General features: G+C 47.0%; 11 protein-coding genes across 13 annotated transcripts; 5 read left to right on the top strand and 6 right to left on the bottom strand.

The window, feature by feature from the left end:
- Positions 1-21: 21 nt before the first annotated feature.
- SPPG_08855 (ribosomal protein L19) lies at positions 22-984 on the bottom strand. Its single transcript, XM_016756995.1, has 2 exons — positions 837-984; positions 22-772 (listed from the first exon to the last, which is right to left on the bottom strand). The coding sequence occupies exons 1-2, from the start codon at positions 958-960 to the stop codon at positions 192-194; spliced, it is 705 nt and encodes a 234-aa protein (XP_016612936.1). The 5' UTR covers positions 961-984; the 3' UTR covers positions 22-191.
- Positions 985-1,085: 101 nt separating this feature from the next.
- Positions 1,086-2,226, top strand: SPPG_08856 (uncharacterized protein). Its single transcript, XM_016756996.1, has 3 exons — positions 1,086-1,225; positions 1,290-1,563; positions 1,622-2,226. Exons 1-3 carry the CDS (start codon positions 1,160-1,162, stop codon positions 1,897-1,899), a joined length of 618 nt encoding a protein of 205 aa, XP_016612937.1. The 5' UTR covers positions 1,086-1,159; the 3' UTR covers positions 1,900-2,226.
- SPPG_00593 (N2,N2-dimethylguanosine tRNA methyltransferase) lies at positions 2,115-4,994 on the bottom strand. The gene is made up of 15 exons (XM_016748923.1): positions 4,808-4,994; positions 4,690-4,745; positions 4,603-4,620; positions 4,453-4,543; positions 4,040-4,391; positions 3,867-3,976; positions 3,681-3,796; positions 3,464-3,612; positions 3,244-3,397; positions 3,042-3,179; positions 2,897-2,979; positions 2,660-2,839; positions 2,500-2,602; positions 2,412-2,448; positions 2,115-2,340 (listed from the first exon to the last, which is right to left on the bottom strand). Exons 1-15 carry the CDS (start codon positions 4,989-4,991, stop codon positions 2,234-2,236), a joined length of 1,878 nt encoding a protein of 625 aa, XP_016612938.1. The 5' UTR covers positions 4,992-4,994; the 3' UTR covers positions 2,115-2,233.
- A 119-nt stretch (positions 4,995-5,113) lies between these two features.
- On the top strand, positions 5,114-5,863 carry SPPG_00594 (uncharacterized protein). The gene has a single exon (XM_016748924.1). It carries the CDS (start codon positions 5,149-5,151, stop codon positions 5,719-5,721), a length of 573 nt encoding a protein of 190 aa, XP_016612939.1. The 5' UTR covers positions 5,114-5,148; the 3' UTR covers positions 5,722-5,863.
- Positions 5,864-5,911: 48 nt separating this feature from the next.
- SPPG_00595 (uncharacterized protein) lies at positions 5,912-6,705 on the bottom strand. The gene is made up of 4 exons (XM_016748925.1): positions 6,628-6,705; positions 6,402-6,545; positions 6,165-6,331; positions 5,912-6,099 (listed from the first exon to the last, which is right to left on the bottom strand). The coding sequence occupies exons 2-4, from the start codon at positions 6,528-6,530 to the stop codon at positions 6,039-6,041; spliced, it is 357 nt and encodes a 118-aa protein (XP_016612940.1). The 5' UTR covers positions 6,531-6,545; positions 6,628-6,705; the 3' UTR covers positions 5,912-6,038.
- Positions 6,706-6,824: 119 nt separating this feature from the next.
- On the top strand, positions 6,825-10,137 carry SPPG_08857. 3 transcript variants are annotated; one of them, XM_016756999.1, is made up of 16 exons: positions 6,825-6,888; positions 6,954-7,028; positions 7,101-7,292; positions 7,349-7,527; positions 7,592-7,764; positions 7,827-8,067; positions 8,125-8,206; positions 8,268-8,404; positions 8,464-8,684; positions 8,750-8,941; positions 8,999-9,165; positions 9,222-9,347; positions 9,406-9,453; positions 9,518-9,739; positions 9,796-9,904; positions 9,963-10,137. In XM_016756999.1, exons 3-16 carry the CDS (start codon positions 7,176-7,178, stop codon positions 10,055-10,057), a joined length of 2,109 nt encoding a protein of 702 aa, XP_016612941.1. In that variant the 5' UTR covers positions 6,825-6,888; positions 6,954-7,028; positions 7,101-7,175; the 3' UTR covers positions 10,058-10,137. The 3 variants fall into 3 exon arrangements, with proteins under 3 accessions (XP_016612941.1, XP_016612943.1, XP_016612942.1); XM_016756997.1 differs by having other exon boundaries at positions 6,825-6,881; XM_016756998.1 differs by having other exon boundaries at positions 6,825-6,881; positions 9,521-9,739.
- Positions 10,138-10,190: 53 nt separating this feature from the next.
- Positions 10,191-11,917, top strand: SPPG_08858 (uncharacterized protein). Its single transcript, XM_016757000.1, has 5 exons — positions 10,191-10,477; positions 10,552-11,083; positions 11,144-11,203; positions 11,276-11,539; positions 11,606-11,917. The coding sequence occupies exons 1-5, from the start codon at positions 10,273-10,275 to the stop codon at positions 11,712-11,714; spliced, it is 1,170 nt and encodes a 389-aa protein (XP_016612944.1). The 5' UTR covers positions 10,191-10,272; the 3' UTR covers positions 11,715-11,917.
- On the bottom strand, positions 11,786-12,550 carry SPPG_00597 (uncharacterized protein; the record flags this gene model as incomplete). Its single annotated transcript, XM_016748926.1, has 1 exon — positions 11,786-12,550. One exon carries the CDS (start codon positions 12,548-12,550, stop codon positions 11,786-11,788), a length of 765 nt encoding a protein of 254 aa, XP_016612945.1.
- A 287-nt stretch (positions 12,551-12,837) lies between these two features.
- On the bottom strand, positions 12,838-13,361 carry SPPG_00598 (U4/U6-U5 snRNP complex subunit LSM3; the record flags this gene model as incomplete). Its single annotated transcript, XM_016748927.1, has 4 exons — positions 12,838-12,915; positions 12,979-13,074; positions 13,143-13,226; positions 13,308-13,361. The coding sequence occupies 4 exons, from the start codon at positions 13,359-13,361 to the stop codon at positions 12,838-12,840; spliced, it is 312 nt and encodes a 103-aa protein (XP_016612946.1).
- A 160-nt stretch (positions 13,362-13,521) lies between these two features.
- SPPG_00599 (proliferating cell nuclear antigen (pcna)) lies at positions 13,522-14,765 on the top strand. Its single transcript, XM_016748928.1, has 4 exons — positions 13,522-13,917; positions 14,023-14,175; positions 14,244-14,517; positions 14,592-14,765. The coding sequence occupies exons 1-4, from the start codon at positions 13,599-13,601 to the stop codon at positions 14,626-14,628; spliced, it is 783 nt and encodes a 260-aa protein (XP_016612947.1). The 5' UTR covers positions 13,522-13,598; the 3' UTR covers positions 14,629-14,765.
- SPPG_00600 (phosphatidylinositol N-acetylglucosaminyltransferase) lies at positions 14,648-18,891 on the bottom strand. The gene is made up of 18 exons (XM_016748929.1): positions 18,658-18,891; positions 18,534-18,586; positions 18,230-18,465; positions 17,843-18,167; positions 17,421-17,779; positions 17,285-17,357; positions 16,931-17,219; positions 16,601-16,850; positions 16,421-16,532; positions 16,243-16,357; positions 16,054-16,183; positions 15,782-15,988; positions 15,564-15,703; positions 15,384-15,498; positions 15,196-15,329; positions 15,076-15,131; positions 14,927-15,008; positions 14,648-14,867 (listed from the first exon to the last, which is right to left on the bottom strand). Exons 5-18 carry the CDS (start codon positions 17,674-17,676, stop codon positions 14,748-14,750), a joined length of 2,079 nt encoding a protein of 692 aa, XP_016612948.1. The 5' UTR covers positions 17,677-17,779; positions 17,843-18,167; positions 18,230-18,465; positions 18,534-18,586; positions 18,658-18,891; the 3' UTR covers positions 14,648-14,747.
- Between the last annotated feature and the right edge of the window lie 15 nt (positions 18,892-18,906).

Here is an 18,906-nt window from a genome sequence, read left to right on the forward strand (position 1 = left end):
GGACGCTGCAGCCAATGCGATGCGAAGACTGACCGGGTTGCCACGACAACCCATCTGTTGGCACAGTCATCACAATACAGGTCACTGTGCCACAAGACATCTCATTGCAAAGGACGACTAGATGTCGGGCTTTGATGCGTTGAAGGGAGCAAATCGTCTATCAATAATAAATACAAGTTGCAACCCCTAAACTAACGCTGGCCTTGCATTTTCTTTGCCCGTCTCTCTTGCTCCCTATCTCTAACAACCATCTCATCGATTTTGGTGAATCCAAGTGGTGCCGCCGAAGGTTTATCCCGCAACCAGTAAATGTTGTCACCTTCCGTGACGCCCGTCACCCTTTTCAGCACCTTTATTCTCTTCACGCTCGGCGAGAAAATAGGCAACACCAATTCTACGCCTGTCCCCAGCACATAATTTCGGACCACAATGTTCGTCATAACTCCTTTCCGTCTGACAGCAATCAAAACCCCAGCAAACACCTGTGTGCGTGGGCGTGACCGTGAGGAGACTTGCTCAATCAAAAGAACTGAACCGGGCTCTACTGCCGTAGGAGATCCTTTTCGAAATAATTCGGCTCTGTTGTCCGGGTCTAAACGAGATCGGAGTTCAACGTCAATGGAACGAACGAGCCGACGCCCCTTGTAGTGTCCGCGTGGGTCGTAAGAAATTTGGAGATCGGATGGAGATTTTCCCTTCAAGTCGGGAAGAGGACCTGATGGCGCGCGAGGATAAAATGGGGGCAACGCGGCTTCAGGTTCTTCTTCTTGAGCTAGATATAAACGGTTAACATGAACCAACAACGGAGCGCGGTCCAACAAAGTCTTCCCGCCTACCTACTGCTCGCGGTGCCGCATACCGCCGAATTCCTACAGCAGCGTTCACATTGCATGCGCATCGAGAGCTCGACAGTCTCGAAACGGCGGCCGTCAATAAAGTGATGCTTTTGTTTGCGTTCATGATTTGTTGCTTCCTTGCAGAGGAAATTCGGCCATCGGATGAGTTTCGTCCAGCAGTCACATGACATTTTTGTTGCTACGTGAGGTTTGGTTGCTACGGTCAAGTCGTTGCCGGACGGATCCGCGCTTCGTTCGACTTGGTGGTGAACCGAGGTCTTCTCCACGTCAGAGCGACCTGTAACCCTATCACAAGCGTCGACATGTATTCGGTGCGCTCTTTACGACCATTGGATAGATGCGCGAGCCGCTGTTGCCTGCTTATACCCGTAAGTAATTGCGCTGTGGTCCGACCAGTTAAGAAAGCGTGTTCTCACTATCAGCAAATTGCAGCTTGAACGAAGAGCTATCCAAATCTCTTCAAGCGCACAGGCCAATCGACCAAAATCCTCACCAACCCCTCACCCCTCGTCTTCGCTACTTGTCTCCTCTCCGCACCCTGTATCGCACATTCGCCTGCTCCGCTTTAAAGAAGAAATTGACAGCCTGCCAGATGTAGAACGCTCTTGGCAGCGACACCGTGAACATGTTCAACAATGGCACCATGAGTTCTGGGAGAGCAACAATAAACACTTCCAGGATGCAAAGCTGAGCTTTGAACTTGAAAGTATGTATGCTTTGCAGTCGCTGAGTTTCAAATGCGTGTATTAATATGAGCCTTCCAGTACGCAAGACGCATGATCGATTGCCGACATCCACTGAACTTTCGTCCTTCTACAAAGAGTACTTAAACGCCTCTTACGAACGTCACGCGAGATATAACAGCGATTGGTGGAAAGAGAACACACAAATGCTTATTCCTGCGTTCCGCGCGGAGATGAGCGCGTTGATGAGATCGGCAGGCACTACGATGATGGCTCTTGACGCATGGTGGCAAAGGATGGGGCATGCGATTGTGAGGGTGGGGGGTGGTTATAGAGCACAGGGCGTCACTATGCGGTGACAAGGGATCGATGTAGCTGTTTTCATTCTATAGTATCATTATTTTTCTCGTGGCATCGCACACCCTCTGATATTACGTTTTAATTGAGCACATTCGGTAGATATCTGTCTACCAGCGGACCATCCGTGCCGTATCTATGAAACATTGGTTTTTCAACGGAAAATATAGTAGATGTTTGGATATAGCCGACAGCGGCTGACCTAGTGAACTGTCAGTGTATGGTTGGCGACGGGGCACCAATGACGTATGTATTATGTGTGTATGCCGCATGCACATGAATGTGTTCAAATAAATAAGACCACGTAAAACACGGTCGAAGTCAAGCAGCGACTCCTCAAGTAGTCCGCAGCTTCTTGATAGCGCTGTCGTCAGCAGTTTGTTCATTCGGTTGCTGATCGGTTCCGAATTGATCTATATCACGGGAGCGCTTCTTATTCCCGCCTAGTAAGCAAGCAAAATGATTTTGAGACTTCCAGATGGCCGGCTTCCTGTAGCCAAATGCGCTTACCTACCATTAACTTCTTGTGTTTTCTTGCTGCCTGCACGCTCCTATGGCACCCATGAGAAAATTTTCATTTCAAGGGAATAAAATGCTCTTACCATTGGGCCCCAGTATGCAGTCGGGTTTTCCTGATATCGAACAAGTTTCATTTTTCTGGAGCATGGGTTTGCTTGTGGATGATGCTCCCAAGACACTTCATTCCTATAAATCTGTCAGATGGCTGTTGAGGCTCTGCATGTCGGTACGCACGCCACCTACTTTAACGGCTTTGCCAGGATATTGGAACCAGGAGTGTCAGCAGGTCGCTCCTTGACTGGCTGTTCTTGCACGTGTTTTCTTATCACATCCCATACCGCCCATCCTGGGGCATTCGTTTTGACGCAATTCTGAGCAGCGTGAGTTAACGACACTTTGTAACCCATGTTTAGCAGAGCCGATCTACATGGAGAAGACGGCTAAGCGAATGTCCGTTAAAGGTAAGTCATAGTCCCTTACGTGAATTTCAATAGAGGAAGAGGCATGGACTTCGTAGTAGCGACCAAAGAGGCTATATCGTAGAAAAATGGTATTGGCAGCTCCTGAAGCGAGATTGGTATACAAGATTCATCCAATCGAAGGAAAGCCTTTAACGGTGAATTACCTCTGAAGCGACCGTGAGCATTCCAATCATTCTCGACTTTGTTTTATACTTTTCTTGTGGCGCATCTGTCACATGCCTTAACATTCGTTTGATGAATTCTTGGTTGTGGATCGGCGCGCTGTAGAAAGGTCCACCGATCTAAAGAAAAACTATCATTAAGCGTACACGGCTGACTTCGTTACGCCCAGCGTCAAAACCTTACGTGAAATCGCCGCCCGCAGTGCTCACATGTAAATCCAACATTGGGCCCACAGGCAGCACCCACTTTCTTCCCATCACCATTTTGAGGCGACTTGCCTATAGGCTGTAGCACAAAGGATCTACAGCCTGAGCAATGGTAAACCATCGAAGTTTTGCTGGACACGAGGAATGGTTCATATAAGAGGTTGTTACTGACCCCTCTTTATATCGCATCGACTTACCCTGCAGCTTTCTTTACAAGGGCCGGCGATGTGTATACGCGAACGAAAATGCGAACGTAGAAGTCAATGCTCAAGCTAAGGAGAGGTTCTATGCAGCGCTTATAGCGAGCTGCTGATGTTTGCACAGTATGTAAGAGCAATCGCAGAGCCTGCACACAGAAATGGTTAAACATGACATACGACCTTAGTCTGGTGAGCTGCCAAACAGTAGACTGACCAATTCATGACAATACGGTGAATTTGGCAACGGCATTCCTCCGTATTTGGCCCAACAGGCGTCGGGTTGATTCCCAGCCAGAACTGCCAGATCCGTACAAGTAATGCACAGCAAACCTGTTTTCAAAATGTCACAATGAGAAAATACGGGAGCCAAATGGGAAGCCTAACACTGACAGATAGATACCTCCTTCAGAGACCGCTTGTACAGCAGCGTCGAGAAAAGGGGCAGCGGAACCATATGGATCCAAATCGATGACATCGTACGGCTTTTTTATGGCTTGGTACATGGAAATGCTAGTCACTACAATTAGGTCGAGTTTCCAAATGTAAATATTTGGCAAGCAAATTTAGGCTTACTTTGCATCACCCTCGTTGGCCACCACGATGTCCTCCACGTTGTTGTGTTTGACATTCTGTCTAATAGCCTCAACAGCATCTGGTAAGATATCGTTGGCCACTATGGTTTCCACATGGGCGAGGTCTTTTGCATATCGGATGGACCGCAAACCCGTCGCGGACAGGGCCTCAAGGACTGTGAAGCGCTGGTCCTTATATTGCGGTTGACTTAAATCTATATCATCCAAATCTTCCATTTTGATATCTTCGTGTTCCTCAATGTAACCATTAAAAACGGCAGGTATAGCACTCTTCTGGGGGCTTGTTGGTTCATTTCTCTCGTTCTTGTCACCGTCTTCTCTCCCTGATGGTGCTGCTCCGGTTATAAAGAGGATGAATAAAGAGCCGATGTCCACAGACCTATCATACCTTACCTGACGGTTGCTTGACCTTTCTTCGTCGCCCTGCGGTCTCTACTCGTTCTTTAAAGAACATTTTGCTCCAAGTGCTGATTGCGGCTATGGACTAATGAGAGTCGACATAAATAACCAGTGAACGCCGAGTGAACCAAACAGTGTACTGACAGTATCGCGGTTGTATTCCTGTCGAAATAGAATGTATGAAAACAAACTTTAGTTAAAGACCTTTCGTGATCACAGTTCTAAACCAACCTGGACAGGGTTGTAAAACACAGAGTTATCTGAAGGGAATTTTATGGTCGCTTTCCCTATTTGCGTATTGCAGTGAGGACTCAAAATAAAAGAAGTACGAAACTGGCAATAATAATACCTTCTGCAACGAAAACCGTCCCATCCTCTCCCTTGGTTTTCCAGGTAGGCTCTTGCGGGTTTTTCGGCTTTTTGGACTTTTTGGACTTCACGGAGTCCTGTAAACCTTCCTCACCTTCGGCCGCTTTGTAAGCTGAAGTATCCACTTGTTCTTCTGCTGTTGAAGTCGGTTGCATGGTGGTCATGGTTTCTTCTATGAATTCGACCAGCGTTTGCTCTGAGATTTGATGGTGCTGCGCATGGTTGCCATGGGAACAAGCTCAAAGCTGCTCGTCCATGAGAATGCCAGGATTTTTGCTGGCGAGCCTGCTAACTCACGATAACTCCGGGTAGAAAAGTAGAATGTCAACGACACTTGACCAGAAGGCTGAGCTTTGGGCTCTTTTTACGGACGCCGTTCAGTGTGTATTTGAACGATGGACTGCATTGCAATTGGCACTTGATCACCAAATGGCTGGGATATCAACCGCCGAGCGACCTCAGGAACTCCTTGAACATACGTGCGCATTCTTTCAGCAATATCGGACTGACGTCATGCCGCATGAGATAGCAGAGAATTTGAAGGATTTCTTTGATGAAGTTTTCAACGCCGAGTTGGACGACGGTAGCCCAGAACAAATTGGCAAGACGTTAGTTCGCCTGTATCGTGACGTCGTAGTAGAAGGAAAGACGGAGGAAGTTTTGGAGATGAAGGCGAAGGCGCAAAGCAGCGGTCGTGCTGCTGGGGAATCGGTGAAGGCAGGTGACGGAGACGACAGCAGCGATGACGAGGTTGATGGTTCGACAGGTAGCGACGCCATGGAGGTGGATAGTGGACCTACACAGTCCGAGACGTCAAATCGACGACCAGATCCTGTCGTCGATGAAGATGGATTTGAACTAGTTCAGTCAAAAAAGGGGAGACGAAGAAATTGAGAGGCGGACGCTAAAGACCGAAGTTATTTGCCATTTGAGCACAGCATTCATCGCATGATTTTGTACATAAACTGTTAGAAGCGTCGCAATACATTACACTTTTGGTAATTTTGCAGGCGAAGGAAATGGATGTGGTTAGCCCTAACTATTGGCGATCTGACAGTCGAAGAATTTTGGCCCCAGTGATTAACTGCTGCTTCAGTGTATCCATTCCTTGGAGGACGGACGCATTAAGCTTGTAACAAGCAGACATTATAATTAATACCCTTACTATATACAAAAGATACAAAAGAAACCTTCAAAACTCCACATGGACTTTATGAATCCACCATGTGCAAGGTGAGCTTTATGCAAGGCAAATGCCTTGTTACAAGTAACCTGTAGCGAGTGTAATGTAATATATTAGGGCCGTTTAATCAAACAACAGCAAAGAGACTGCGTACCTATCCAAATCTTCCTCAATAGGATCCCACACATCTGTGGCTTCCACACTACAAATATCGGTATCCTGCTTCACCTTTCCATCTAAGCGCCGCTTGGCAATTTCGGCGACCGTCACTGCCTTATTGATGGTCTTCCCCTTCCCAATAATAACGACATGCTTCCCTTCCTGTAGGCGCACAATACAGAGTTATACGGAGGTTCTCGTCTCAAATCATATAATGCAACAGGCAGGAGACCTTTAAAAGGCCCAATATCTGAGCAACATAGGTGCGGATTTTGCCATGGGACGATATCCTAATTTCATTCTCTGCTGCTGTATCGCCTTCCGCTTCCTCCCCGACAGCAGTGCGCCTATACTTTTCCATGCAACGCAGTCTTTGCTGAAAGGAGATACCCGAGGGTCAGTACCAAATAGCGAAGTGGAAATAGATAGTATCGATGTAGCAGGTTTGCTATCCTCACCCAGCTGCCCCATGCTACTGCTAGTGTTCGACCTACGCAAATATCCTCACCGTCACAAACACGAACTTACATTGCCTAACTGGAATTTAACCCGATATCCAAACCACGATGGACAAAGGTCTGTACGTGTAGTTGTTGCCATGACGATAAGCAAATGAGTATGCACAGCCCCCTAAGGTTTCCCTCACGAGCTTTGACGATCGGTTGACATCCCATCCCGGCTGTCTCTCCGGCGAGCAACTGGGAGCATGAAGGTATGAGGTAACACTACGTCGCATAACTTTGGCACCTTTTACGATATTAAGTTCTGATTGACAATTTCCCAGGTGTTATGCGTGGCAGAAAAACCTTCCATTGCAAAGTCTGTTGCACAACTGCTGTCGAACGGGGGGCTTAGAACGGTACCTATACCGCGGGAAGGATATTAGCGGAGCATACTGGTCTAAATGAAAACTCCTTCTGGTTTAACGCAGGTTGCCACGCGAAACAAGTACATTAAGAATTATTGCTTCGACCAGCTTCTGAACGGCCAACAATGCCAAATAGTCATGACTGCCCTGCTGGGCCACCTGATGGAGTCAGACTTCCCTGCCGAATATCGTAATTGGAAAGCGGTTCCACCTATGGGATTGTTCGATGCTACTGTTATCAAGTCTGTGCGAGAGGTGAGCACCTGAGAAGATTTGCTGTCAGCGCGCGAGGAGGTGTTGACTCTCAACAGGATTTGAAAACTATAGAGGATAACCTCAAAAAAGAGGCGCGATACGCGCAAATGCTCATAATATGGACCGATTGCGATCGCGAAGGAGAGAATATTGGTGCTGAGGCTGCAGAAGTTTGCAAGAGTGCGAATCCTCGCATACAAGTCAAGCGAGCACGATTTTCGGTCATTCAGCGTCGGTGGGTTTTCTCCTGCACGACTTTGTGACGCTGCGGTGAATAATGTGGCTTTCCATCATTCTAGTGAACTGCAGCAGGCATGGAACAGTCTTGGGGAGCTCGACATGCGTCAAGCTGCTGCGGTAGACGCTCGAGCAGAGTTGGATCTGCGCATTGGAGCAGTGTTCACTCGCTTTCAAACTCTTACCTTGAGAGGAATGTTCCCTGAGCTCGGCGAAAATAAAATTCTGAGTTATGGTATGATGTTTGTTTGGTTCGCTGGGTACCAATTCTAGGTGTATTCACACCATTTTGCCCAGGATCATGCCAATTCCCGACTTTAGGATTTGTGGTTGACCGCTACATGAAGGTCCAACGGTTCGTACCGGAAGATTTCTGGAAGATCGACGTATCCATTGAGAAGGACGGGAGCACGGCCAAGTTCGACTGGGGGCGCACCCATCTATTTGATCAACATTTCACGTTAGTCCTATATGAAAAGTGCATGGATAACCCAACAGCGACAGTGGCGAGCGTGAACACAAAGCCCAAATCGAAATGGTGCATATATGCAGTTGATTACGGCGAGGTCCTCAATGGTCTGATTGCATCCTTTAGGGCACCTTTACCGCTGACTACGGTGGAGTTTCAGAAAGCCGGCTCGCGAATACTGCGTATCAGCTCTGATCGCATTATGAGTGTGAGTGTTGAGGAAATTCGAAAGGCACCAAAGCTGTGACGTTAAACTGCCCTAAATTTAGATAGCCGAGCGGTTATATCAGCAAGGAATAATCAGTTACCCACGAACAGAGACTGATGTGTTTGCAGACAGTTTCCAACTACACCCTCTTATAGAAGCCCAAGTGAACGATCCAAGATGGGGCCAGTATGCACAAGGGTATGGTGTCGTGGATCATCCGATTAGTCGTTTCAACTTATTTAATGCAATATGAATAGGCTGCTTGGTGGAAGATTCAGGCGTCCACGAAAGGGAAAGAACGACGATCAAGCTCATCCTCCTATACATCCAGTCAAAGCCGCGCTGGATTTGACTGGTGACGATCAGCGGGTTTATGAGTTCATTACGCGCCGCTTTTTGGCATGCTGTTCAGATGCCGCCAAGGGCAATGAAACCGTAGTGGTTGTCCATATTGCTGGTGAACAGTTCACCGCGAAAGGTACGTGGCGGCGATCATGAAAGGACTAGGTGCTGTCGCTCATTCTATATATTTCTATCTTTAAGGACTCAGTATTCTTGAACGCAATTATCTGGAAGTATATCCCTACGACAAGTGGGCTGAACACTCAATTCCCAACTTCTACCAAGGAGAACAGATAATGCCCTCGGAGTTGACAATGACCAGCGGCAGAACATCTGGGCCGGATCTCTTGACGGAGGCTGATTTAATTGGCCTTATGGAAAAGAGTGGTATAGGTAGGCAGCGATTGACAGCCATCGAACGCCTACATTGTCTGACTGTACAACATCCAGGCACGGATGCGACAATTCATGAGCATATCAAAAAGATTCTGGACAGGGAGTACGCAAATAAAGAAAATCAGTTCTTTTGCCCAACTGTGTTGGGCATGGCCTTGATATCTGCCTACGACGAGATGGACTTGGAGCTTTCATTGTCGAAGCCATATCTCAGGAGTTTGGTACGATATCGTTAATGAGCACCAACAAAGCTCTGTTCTTATTGGGTGAGAAATAGATGGAGGCCAATATGAAAAGGATCTGTGAAGGAACGCGATCAAGATATGACGTTGTCCAAGAATCACTGGAAATGTACAGAGGAGCATTTGCCAGAGCGAGCCAACAATCTCGTCGACTGAAAGAGGTACGATTGCATTTACTGCGAACGCAAGCGAGCATTGTAGCTCACGATGGCCTGCCAGGTTGTTGGGAGATATCTCAGGGGTGGCGACCGGAACCATACAATACCGGTTGGTGTACATGAGATCCGCAGGCTCCGCGATGTGTCTATCTGATTGGAATTATACCCTTTAGCAGATCCCTCCGACAAGACCGCCGAGCAGTCCTTCAGATGGCGCTCCGTACACAGTCCCTCGACCGACTGCTGGATCGCGCCGAACGGCGGGAAGGCAGCCCGATAGTAGCACCACATCTCAAGGTCGTTCGAGAGGCAGGGGTTCTCGCGGATCGCGTGGATCAACGCGGGCACGCGGGGCCACGCGGCGGCAAGCTGGAACTTCTTCATCTGATACGCGGGTATGTAATCTGCAGTTCACATCCTCTTTGCCGCCTGCCGACTCATGATTCGGCAGGCCGATTACACCAGAAATCGATCCAGCGATACATCCGATCCGAAGCCCAAGTGCGACTGCAATCTGTACGCGGCTAGAAGGACATCCCGAAAGAATAACGAAAATCAAGGTATCTATATACTAGCGATTGCCCTACTACAAATTCAGACTAATAATATTTCCAATAGGTCGTGATTTTTTTACATGCACAAAGGCAGGGGCGAAGTGCAGGTTTTTTGCCTGGGCAGATGAGTGGAGTGCAAACAATACCAACGGCAGATAACATCTGCTCTCTCATGCACATAGATAGACTCGTAAATAGAACCATTGTATATAGATATTTAAATACTCCTTTCACGCAGATACACATTTAACCTTCGCATTCAATGCGGCAACTTTTGTTTGTACTGTGATGTGGAAGCCACAGCTAAGCCATCCATCTTGTAAGATCCGCTGCCCACAAAGCACCCTTGCGATATACCACAGACAAGTTGCCCAATGCCCATGACAAGAGCGACACGCAACCTTTCTAGGGTACACTTTGGGGTTTTCAAGCGGTTCAGTGCAGCTTCATCCTGGAATACGCTGACATCCACGCACCTCCCGCCTTGTCGACATCAATCTTCGTCACCTTCGCACGATCATCAACAAGATGTAACTCCTTACGAGTTTCGAGGTGTTATGCGAAAGGTTCCTTCACAAGGTATGAGTGCTGAATAGCTTGAAACATGCATGTCAATCGTTTGCACATTTAATGACTTTGGTAGGCGCTCATAGTCGTTGTTGTAACACTCAACGCTCCTGATACGCAAACAAAGCACCTTGGAACTACCTGCAGCTCATTCACATCAGTTTCCCTGTATCCCCCGACCATCTCCTTTTGCATTCGGTCACCGTCTCGCACATCCACCATTCTCCAAGACCGCCTTACAGCCCATTTTGCTGTCCACATTCTTTCCAAACACCAAACTCAACATTCGCTCGCGTATTCGTCCCCTAAAACTCAACACCTGTTTAATTCCTTCCCTCACCACATTGATGCATCGACCAAACTTCCTATTTTACATAATTGCTTGGGTGTTTTGATATGTCAGCCCATCAAGAGTGTTCGCGTTGGTGACCATGAGACTTGGTTTGGGCAGGTCAAGAGGATCGTCCATGGAGTTGGGAGTGTCAGCGGTGAAACACAGATGGAGCCACTTGTCTACTATGAGAGTTCTTATAGGAGTATTGGGGATGAGGTATTTATGGAGCAGGTTGAAAAGGGTGCTTTATCATTTGAAGAATGGACACATCGGGCCCATTTGAGGTACGTGGCAATTTGGATCCGGTGCTACTATGTGATATCAGTATAACTCCTTGGGAACAGAATGGCATGGATATATCTCCGAGAAGCTGGATCAAAGGAAGCCGCCTACCCGTATATAAAGTATGCGATACGCCAAATGAAGGAGTGAATGAATATCTCTGATATATCCCTGCGTCTCATTCCCAAACGCAGAAAAGCAATCTTAACTCACAATGCAACCAACGCCCACCTAATCAGACACCCATACAACGAAACGATCACAAGATTCTATCTCCATTTGATTGATCTGGCTGTACGAAATGATATCCAGTCGGGCAACACAAAGTCGAACGAACCTTGCGATCCAATTCCTGATTTTCTAGAGTTTTTATCAAAGCATCCCTTTTTGGAGGATCGATCTATCATTGGGAGATATTACAGTCCTGCAGCATTGATGAGTGATCAAGCAAAGATGACGTAATGTTCTTTCTTATGTTCTGCTTTCTTTGGATATGGAAAGCTGACTATTGTGTTATCAATCAGTTGGTTGGAGCCTGATCGAAATCCGCTGCCAAATTCATTAGAGGAGCTAGACAAACGAGAATTGGGTTTGGAAGATGCGACTCCTGGCATGTGCAGTTCCTTGGGGTGACTCGAGAAGATCAGCTTGAAGGTAAATACATCGGATAGTATTAAATCAATACATTTTAGGTAGACGTAGTTTTAGTTGGGCCTGCATTCTGGGTTGGGTATCTCCGCTTCAACTGGCGTATCGCCTCCCTTGACTCTTCGCACAGCGACTTGGTCATTGGAAAGCACATCATTTAATATACCTTTCTCACACATCGTCAACAATTCCCATGCAATTTTAATCCTCCTCGGAACAAAAAATCTTGTCATCGTATCTTGTTTGATCGCATCCTCTCTCTTTAACCCGACTAACAACCAAGGTCGAAATTCAACGTCAGGAGATGTATGGCGGAATTGGTTCAGCTCGTAGGTGAACTCCCAGAGTCCTTCAACTCCCACGTCGAAAATGGCTCGCGATGACGAAAGAGATATAGCAGGATATCCTAACGGCAGGTCAACGGTGTACTCCCGAGCACGTTCTCCTCGCCCGGTGCACGATATGGTTACACCTTGCACACGATAAAATGTATCGCTAGCCCATATCTGATAATGATTTGGTCCAAGAATCTTGGCTGCTGCGGGTTCAAAGAGAAATGATCCAACTCTTGCGGTGTCATTTGCATCAGTTGAGGAGCCACCGTGCGAGCCTGGAGACATCAACACCATCTGTACTGGTAATGGTTTTGAACGACCACAGTCAATGAGCACCGTAGCAGTAACTGAGTGAAGGTAGACTGCAATTTGAGGTCGGACAAGTGTTCTCAGTGTCCGCGACACATTGTGCATAGCGAGGAGGGAAGGAAACGTGAGGTAGGGTATGATGTGGGCCTTCAGCTCTGTAGGCAGTGCATCCCACATGTTGCCAAGCGCGAATACGCATTAACCAAGGACTCTAACCAAAGCTTTACACACCGCTACATCCAATATATATGAGTTTGACACTGTTGTGTTTTGTTTAGACTCTGACATGGGTTTCCCATGGCATATTTGTGGAAACCCGTCCGTATTTGCTAATCATTTGGGGATAACGCCTCAAAATCCCAGAATAGAGCCTGCAATCGGTCTCTCTGCAACATCTAACCCAGCACTTACAATTATATTTACAACAGGGTGCGAAAAAATAAGTATCGCATGAAATACATCGTTTAGGATCGAGTTGGAGGGGATACGAGTATTACGCTGTCGCCGCGCACGAAGAGCATTTCGTGTTGTTTCTTTACCGTCTGGATACAGCAACATGAATTGTCGCAATCGAAACAGCCCAAACTTGTTGTGCATTCACTTACTTGAACGATTTCTTCATATGTTTGTTCATTTACATCCACCACTGTAATGATTTCTTCCACGTCCCCAAGTACCATGTTCATATGCTGATCGTACGCCTGTAGCGAAAAGGACCGGGTGAGAAACGGACAAACCCATTAAAAGCTCATAGATATGTCTTAGTTACATGCAATCGGCCACTTAATTCCCGGTCACCCCGCATTTTGACGTACACACGTTCGTCGAGGGAAAGCCGGACCAAGTCTAGTGGCTAATTGAACACATATTTTCAGTTAATATACATTCTTTGCCGTCCTAACTTCTCCGGTACATTATCCAGCACACAACTTACTTCGGTTGTCTCGCGTGCTTCTGGGGGTATTGCAGCGGTGCCTACTTCTGCCATCTTGCTTTTACAATTTGGGACTTGGGTTGGCTTGCAAAGGAGAACGTCAGTTCAGATCTGGACGACCGTGCGGCACAATCACGCAAGTGTTGTCTAGGAAACATATCACGTGAGCCTATCGGACAACCGGACACTCCGGACATCTTCAGACTTCTTTTACTCGCAGCACTTCCGTCCAAACCCTCCGCACTCATCGTACAGCACCTTCCCCAACTATCTATCGCTACCTTTGCCACAATGCTTGAAGCCCGCCTTAGCCAAGCTGCCATCCTCAAGAAGCTCTTAGACGCTATCAAGGACCTCGTCACAGAAGCCAATTTTGACTGCAATGACTCGGGCATCGCCTTGCAGGCGATGGACAACTCGCACGTCGCCTTGGTAGCTCTCCTTCTCCGTTCACAAGGATTTGAACACTTTCGATGTGATAGAAACCACTCCCTTGGTATATCTTTGGCGAGTTTGAGCAAAGTACTACGAAGCGCGGGCAACGACGACACCTTGACCATCAAGAGCGAGGAAGATGGTGACACTCTGCAACTGGTTTTTGAGAGTCCAAGTAAGTATCTCTGTGAAGAGCACCCTATCATGAAGCTTGTGATTTGTCCGATTCATTGTTGCTCGCTTTGCATCCGCTAATTCTGACCATTTTGTGCCCACCCAGATGTTGATCGCGTCAGTGAATACGACTTGAAGCTTATGGATATCGACAGCGAACACTTGGGTATCCCCGAAACGGCTTACGATGCTGTCGTAAAACTCTCGTCCGCCGAATTCCAACGTATCTGTAGAGATCTGATTATCTTGAGCGAGTCGGGTACGTGCGACACACAGAATCCTCTTTGAAGCAGCCGTGTTTCTCATTCCAATCTGCTGTGTTACTAGTCACGATTGAGGTGGATAAGGAAGGCGTAAAGTTCCAAGCTGCTGGAGAAATCGGCTCAGGTTCTATAAAACTCAAGCAAGGAACATCGGTTGACGACGATGAAGCAACTGCGACTTCAATTGAGCTCAACCAAGCGGTAGCCCTCACCTTTTCTCTCAAATATCTCAGCAACTTTACCAAGGCGACGCCTCTTTCTGACACCGTAATCTTGTCCATGTCCAACGAAATACCCTTGTTGGTGGAGTACAAGGTCAGCGACGTCGGTTACATCCGGTAAGTTCGTCGGTCGAGCAAAAGGATTTGTAATTACTTTTGAATCTTTGCTTATGATTTTACTTTCCTTACAGATACTATTTGGCGCCCAAGATTGGCGACGACAGCTAGGGAGATTTCTGAACAGGAAGGCAAACTGGATCTATTGGGTATCGGAATGGGTTGGGCGTGGTAGTTTATGTAATTTGTAATTACAAGATTTTTCGAGAATGGTTTGAGAATTGACGTTGCTAGATTCTATGTTTGCATTTTGTTTCTGCGTCTGTTATTTCCGAAAAAATCATGCGAATCTCCTGAAAGACCGCCGAAAAGGTCGGTCGATGACGCGACCGAGAAGGTAATGTCGGATACTACCAACAGGTCAGCCGTACCCCGAAAGCCAGCATCAACAACATGAGACGAATCTTACTTGAAGGCGCGGTATGCTTTGGATATTTCTGCCCGTAAACAAAGAATCGATAATACCTGAGAGCAGGTAATGGGTTCGCAGTCTGCAGGCAAAGAGAAGGTCAAATTCTAGTGACAATTAGGTCTACACCGCCGCTAGTAATATCATACCTGCTCCAAAGATATCTATATTGGTAGAAGATGGAATCGAGTCCCAATGGGACGCTCTGTAATAGGAGCGTCATCCTGATATCACTCAACCTGCCGTCGATCAGAACTGTTCCTCCTCACCTTCATGGCCATGTACACACTTTTTGGCGAAGCGGCCACTTTCCTGCTCACTGCTTGTGATTGAAATACCAGTCTTTTCCACCAAGCCTTTTTGCATATATAACTGGGCGAGCATACTTCAAACGTGATACCAGCTACAGCTCCACGTCAATATTCATGCAGACGTTGTTGACGCTTTAAAAACAAACCTGGTAACCGCTTCGGATCCTTGAATCTTAGCATGATGGCAAATAAGGGGAAATGGTTTACCATCGCCAACATGATTTCGAAAACAGCTTGCATTAGCACGATTGTCAGCCGGACCTAATAGAAAAAGGTTGCATTCTCAAACAAAGAGGCCATATCGACGCAGGAGTGTCCACACGTACCAGCGAGAAAAGGATGTAATAAACCGCCACAGTTGGAAAAAGGAAGATGAGAAGGGTGAAAACAATGGTTCCTAGTAATAACTGGTCGAGACCATATTCCGCTGTGTCTATGCGGTTACGCAAAACGTTCTTCTTTTTGCCTAGATTAAACAAATAATGCTGAATAAGTCCCTCCGGCCTTTCTTGCGGGTATTCTGTTGGCAACCATATTCACCTACCACGAAAGAGAATGAATAGCGATAAGATGCCTTTCACTTGCCAGTAGTAGATCTTTGAGGCAACAATATAGCACAGATGTAAATGCAAGGTGACAAGGGACAGAAGATCAGAGAGTAAAGATATTGGCATCGCTACGCCGAGGACTCCACACATTCCGATCACGTAGATGATCTCTGGAAGGAATTGACGTAGTATGAAAATCCAGTCTAAGAAACAGCGGTGGCATTTTAGCAATCTCTGAGGAGAAGTATCAAAAGAAGTATGTGTGTACCGCTCCACAACACCATGAGCTCCAGAAACATTTCGCCCAAGAAGGAAGTGAGTTCACTGTTCAGCTTTAACCCGGCAGGTGCCCCCATCAGCCAGGAGATCATACTACGTGTAGTTCCGAGTGTGTACATCTTTGCGCATCTATCGTCAGTACTGCATAGCAGTTGGAAGGGAATCTTGCATAACTAACCGATATACCAGAGTCTATCAGTTGGGCAATGGCCTTCGAGTTTTCCATCAGGAAGGTCCCAAAAGCGACGCCAACAATAATGTCATTTGCAACGAGCCAGACAGTGTTGTAGAAACTAGCATTTGTTCGTTATATGCTGGTACATGACCTGCAGTTAAGAGTGTTGAGGGCAACTCACCCAATATATCGCGCTTGAGCAAGTCTCGAAAGTTTTTGTGGAGAACGTCGCCAATTTATATATTGCAACGGCCAGTAACACGCTTGCTGTAGTCGGAGATCCACCTGTTGTGCTTTAGCTCGACGATGAATATTGGATTGCGCTCCGCTCAGTACTCGGTGGGACTATGCCTCTAGATACCTGCAGCAGATAAGTCTTTCAGCGCAGTGCCTTGAAACAGCCACGCAGGAAACCTCGCATTAAGCATCCAGATAAGTAGGAATGCCGTAGCTCGTAGAATTGTGGTCACGAGTAAGATGAATCGTCCGATATACTGAGCAAATGGCGCGCGGAAAATTCGTGTACCAGCAGCCCAAATAATTGACGCACGAGAAGGGTTGGCATGTAGGAGTCGGCTGAGTGCTCTCTCGAGGGAAAAACACAGATTGACCTGAATTCAAGAAGCTGGTCATTACTCTTACTCCGGACTAGCCCACATCTGTGTACGCGATCATATTCGATGATGCAAACCTGGTGCAGCAAGATCTCTAAACACTCCACACGTCCACTCGACCTTTCCTCCACAAAGAGTGACTGTATCTGCTGCGACAACTTACGACCGGTCCGCGGTATTACTGACGGTGGTGCCGTGTTTATTTCCACTTCCGTCTTGACAGATGTAAGCTCGTCTCGGACGGTGGTGAGATCCAGAATCAATGGATGGAGGGAATAATATTGCAATGCTCTGGCATTGGGACGGGCGAAGTATATTATGTGGACAGTGGTGTCCTTTAAACATTCACGGTCTTGATAGCAGTAGCTTGAGAATGTGGACGGGTCAACACTAGGCATCCAGAAAGCGCCAGAGATACGAGATGAGGGTACCTGGGGAAGGGTATTCCGTCACTATTCATTCTTACGATAACCAGGACATGCCCTAATAATGAATGATCGAAATCTACGCATCCGTTGGTCAATGGTGATATATTCTGGCCACCCAATTTGCGGGCCAAGTTCTTACTTGACAGCAGATTTTCTACATCCTCACGTCTCACATCTATGCCCCATCCACATAGTCCAATCAACTTGGGTGGTATTTCCCTGCTGGCTTGTTTTGCAATATAGCTCTTCAAAGTTTCTTTCAGAGTTGGTGGGAATACTGTTGAGACACAGAGGGAAGACGAGCCGGTTGACCACCCCACCAAGTATCCGATTCCCTTTGGGGTGATATGTGCGCACTTTTGAAGATCGTCAGGCCAGAATAGCTTGACGAGCATGCTTGTTTTGGTACGCTTCACGCGAGAATCACGACCATGTGCTCCGCCCTTTTGGGACTTGCTTCAACTTTTGCTTCGCGGGACTTGGGTAGGAATTTGGTTCCTGGGGAGCCACGCATGTATATCAGCTCATCACGCTGTAAGTGAGAGCGATGTGTTTTGCTACCTTCCCTTCTGCTTCTCGTGCCGCAATTCTATCCAACCACAAAACGATTGCAACAAAAATAATAAACCACCAAGTGATGCTCAGCAGTGATGAATTGTCGTACATTTGTCAAAACGAGTATTTAAGTATTATTGATGAATAGTCTAGATGCAGATTGTGAATGCCATCCTTGCTGACAGCGATCTACAAAGTTCAAAGGCTTGTCTCGCAACGCGTCCAAACTCCACCTGGCCCCACCAAGCCTTTCAACCAGGAATGCTACGAGTCTATAGGCCACCATTGCAGGTCAGCCAGTATTCATAAGATGATGGTATTTGGGTAACACCTTGTTATATATAAAGTCAATACCAAATATGATATCCTTGGCCACAAAGCAAACACAGTTACCTCCCGCAAATACTCCAAATGTCTTGAATGCAAGTTGGCCTGCAACCTATTTGATTTGGTTTGAGTTCTGGCCGTATGACTTTCTCCAAATATCACAGTATCATTCGGTACGATCTGGTTTGGCCGTGTATGGCATTTTGCACCGATCACAGAGTTATCGCCTAATGTTGTTCCGACGGATACGTATGCTCGCGCTTCGATTGTGCAGCCGCTTCCGACAGATGAGCCTTCGAATGCTGGTTATCGTTCAGGATGCTGCACATCATGATGAATATATTGAAAGTTCAAAGCAGAGTTGACATACTGCATCCAATTTGAAATACGTTCTCGTCACCAATCACCATCTTTTGTCTTCCCCTGTGCAATGAACGGATCCCAATTCAGTATCTCCTCATGGCCTCAAACCGGACATTGGGCAACAGTAGGACCTGTTGACTATGATAGCACTCTCCTCAACAATGTTTCCCCGGCCAAATACAATTTCTCCTCCTCCTTCGCTTCTTATCACACATTTAGGATGAATAACATTGTCTGGACCGAACGTTATGGGACCCTCTAGAATGGCATCTTCACAAATGACGGTGCTAGCTGGCGACGAGATGGACATGAGGAATCATGAAGGTGTGGGTTGAACGAATCAGAAAGTCAAAGAGGCGAGGCGGTTGAACGACGCGTCC

This window comes from Spizellomyces punctatus, assembly GCF_000182565.1.
Source record: "Spizellomyces punctatus DAOM BR117 chromosome Unknown supercont1.1, whole genome shotgun sequence".
Lineage (NCBI taxonomy): Eukaryota > Fungi > Chytridiomycota > Chytridiomycetes > Spizellomycetales > Spizellomycetaceae > Spizellomyces > Spizellomyces punctatus.

Excerpts from the sequence above, each read along its gene's own strand:
- SPPG_08855 (XM_016756995.1), bottom strand. The coding sequence starts at position 960 with ATGAACGCAAACAAAAGCATCACTTTATTGACGGCCGCCGTTTCGAGA. Across the intron at positions 773-836 it reads TGCGGCACCGCGAGCAGTAG|CTCAAGAAGAAGAACCTGAA; the intron begins GTAGGCGGGAAG and ends GTTTATATCTAG.
- SPPG_08856 (XM_016756996.1), top strand. The coding sequence starts at position 1,160 with ATGTATTCGGTGCGCTCTTTACGACCATTGGATAGATGCGCGAGCCGC. Across the intron at positions 1,226-1,289 it reads GCTGTTGCCTGCTTATACCC|CTTGAACGAAGAGCTATCCA; the intron begins GTAAGTAATTGC and ends AGCAAATTGCAG. Across the intron at positions 1,564-1,621 it reads GCTGAGCTTTGAACTTGAAA|TACGCAAGACGCATGATCGA; the intron begins GTATGTATGCTT and ends TGAGCCTTCCAG.
- SPPG_00593 (XM_016748923.1), bottom strand. The coding sequence starts at position 4,991 with ATGACCACCATGCAACCGACTTCAACAGCAGAAGAACAAGTGGATACT. Across the intron at positions 3,613-3,680 it reads CACCGTATTGTCATGAATTG|GCTCTGCGATTGCTCTTACA; the intron begins GTCAGTCTACTG and ends TTCTGTGTGCAG. Across the intron at positions 3,180-3,243 it reads ACTGCGGGCGGCGATTTCAC|ATCGGTGGACCTTTCTACAG; the intron begins GTAAGGTTTTGA and ends GTTTTTCTTTAG.
- SPPG_00594 (XM_016748924.1), top strand. The coding sequence starts at position 5,149 with ATGTCAACGACACTTGACCAGAAGGCTGAGCTTTGGGCTCTTTTTACG.
- SPPG_00595 (XM_016748925.1), bottom strand. The coding sequence starts at position 6,530 with ATGGAAAAGTATAGGCGCACTGCTGTCGGGGAGGAAGCGGAAGGCGAT. Across the intron at positions 6,332-6,401 it reads AGATATTGGGCCTTTTAAAG|GAAGGGAAGCATGTCGTTAT; the intron begins GTCTCCTGCCTG and ends GTGCGCCTACAG. Across the intron at positions 6,100-6,164 it reads ATTGAGGAAGATTTGGATAG|GTTACTTGTAACAAGGCATT; the intron begins GTACGCAGTCTC and ends CACTCGCTACAG.
- SPPG_08857 (XM_016756997.1), top strand. Across the intron at positions 8,405-8,463 it reads TGGGGCCAGTATGCACAAGG|GCTGCTTGGTGGAAGATTCA; the intron begins GTATGGTGTCGT and ends CAATATGAATAG. Across the intron at positions 9,166-9,221 it reads AGCCATATCTCAGGAGTTTG|ATGGAGGCCAATATGAAAAG; the intron begins GTACGATATCGT and ends GGTGAGAAATAG.
- SPPG_08858 (XM_016757000.1), top strand. The coding sequence starts at position 10,273 with ATGCCCATGACAAGAGCGACACGCAACCTTTCTAGGGTACACTTTGGG. Across the intron at positions 11,084-11,143 it reads ACACATCGGGCCCATTTGAG|AATGGCATGGATATATCTCC; the intron begins GTACGTGGCAAT and ends CCTTGGGAACAG. Across the intron at positions 11,204-11,275 it reads GCCGCCTACCCGTATATAAA|AAAAGCAATCTTAACTCACA; the intron begins GTATGCGATACG and ends TCCCAAACGCAG.
- SPPG_00599 (XM_016748928.1), top strand. The coding sequence starts at position 13,599 with ATGCTTGAAGCCCGCCTTAGCCAAGCTGCCATCCTCAAGAAGCTCTTA. Across the intron at positions 14,176-14,243 it reads GATTATCTTGAGCGAGTCGG|TCACGATTGAGGTGGATAAG; the intron begins GTACGTGCGACA and ends CTGTGTTACTAG. Across the intron at positions 14,518-14,591 it reads AGCGACGTCGGTTACATCCG|ATACTATTTGGCGCCCAAGA; the intron begins GTAAGTTCGTCG and ends CTTTCCTTACAG.
- SPPG_00600 (XM_016748929.1), bottom strand. The coding sequence starts at position 17,676 with ATGCTCGTCAAGCTATTCTGGCCTGACGATCTTCAAAAGTGCGCACAT. Across the intron at positions 15,989-16,053 it reads GCTCATGGTGTTGTGGAGCG|ACTGGATTTTCATACTACGT; the intron begins GTACACACATAC and ends GCTGTTTCTTAG. Across the intron at positions 15,330-15,383 it reads GGATCCGAAGCGGTTACCAG|CTGGTATCACGTTTGAAGTA; the intron begins GTTTGTTTTTAA and ends GTGGAGCTGTAG.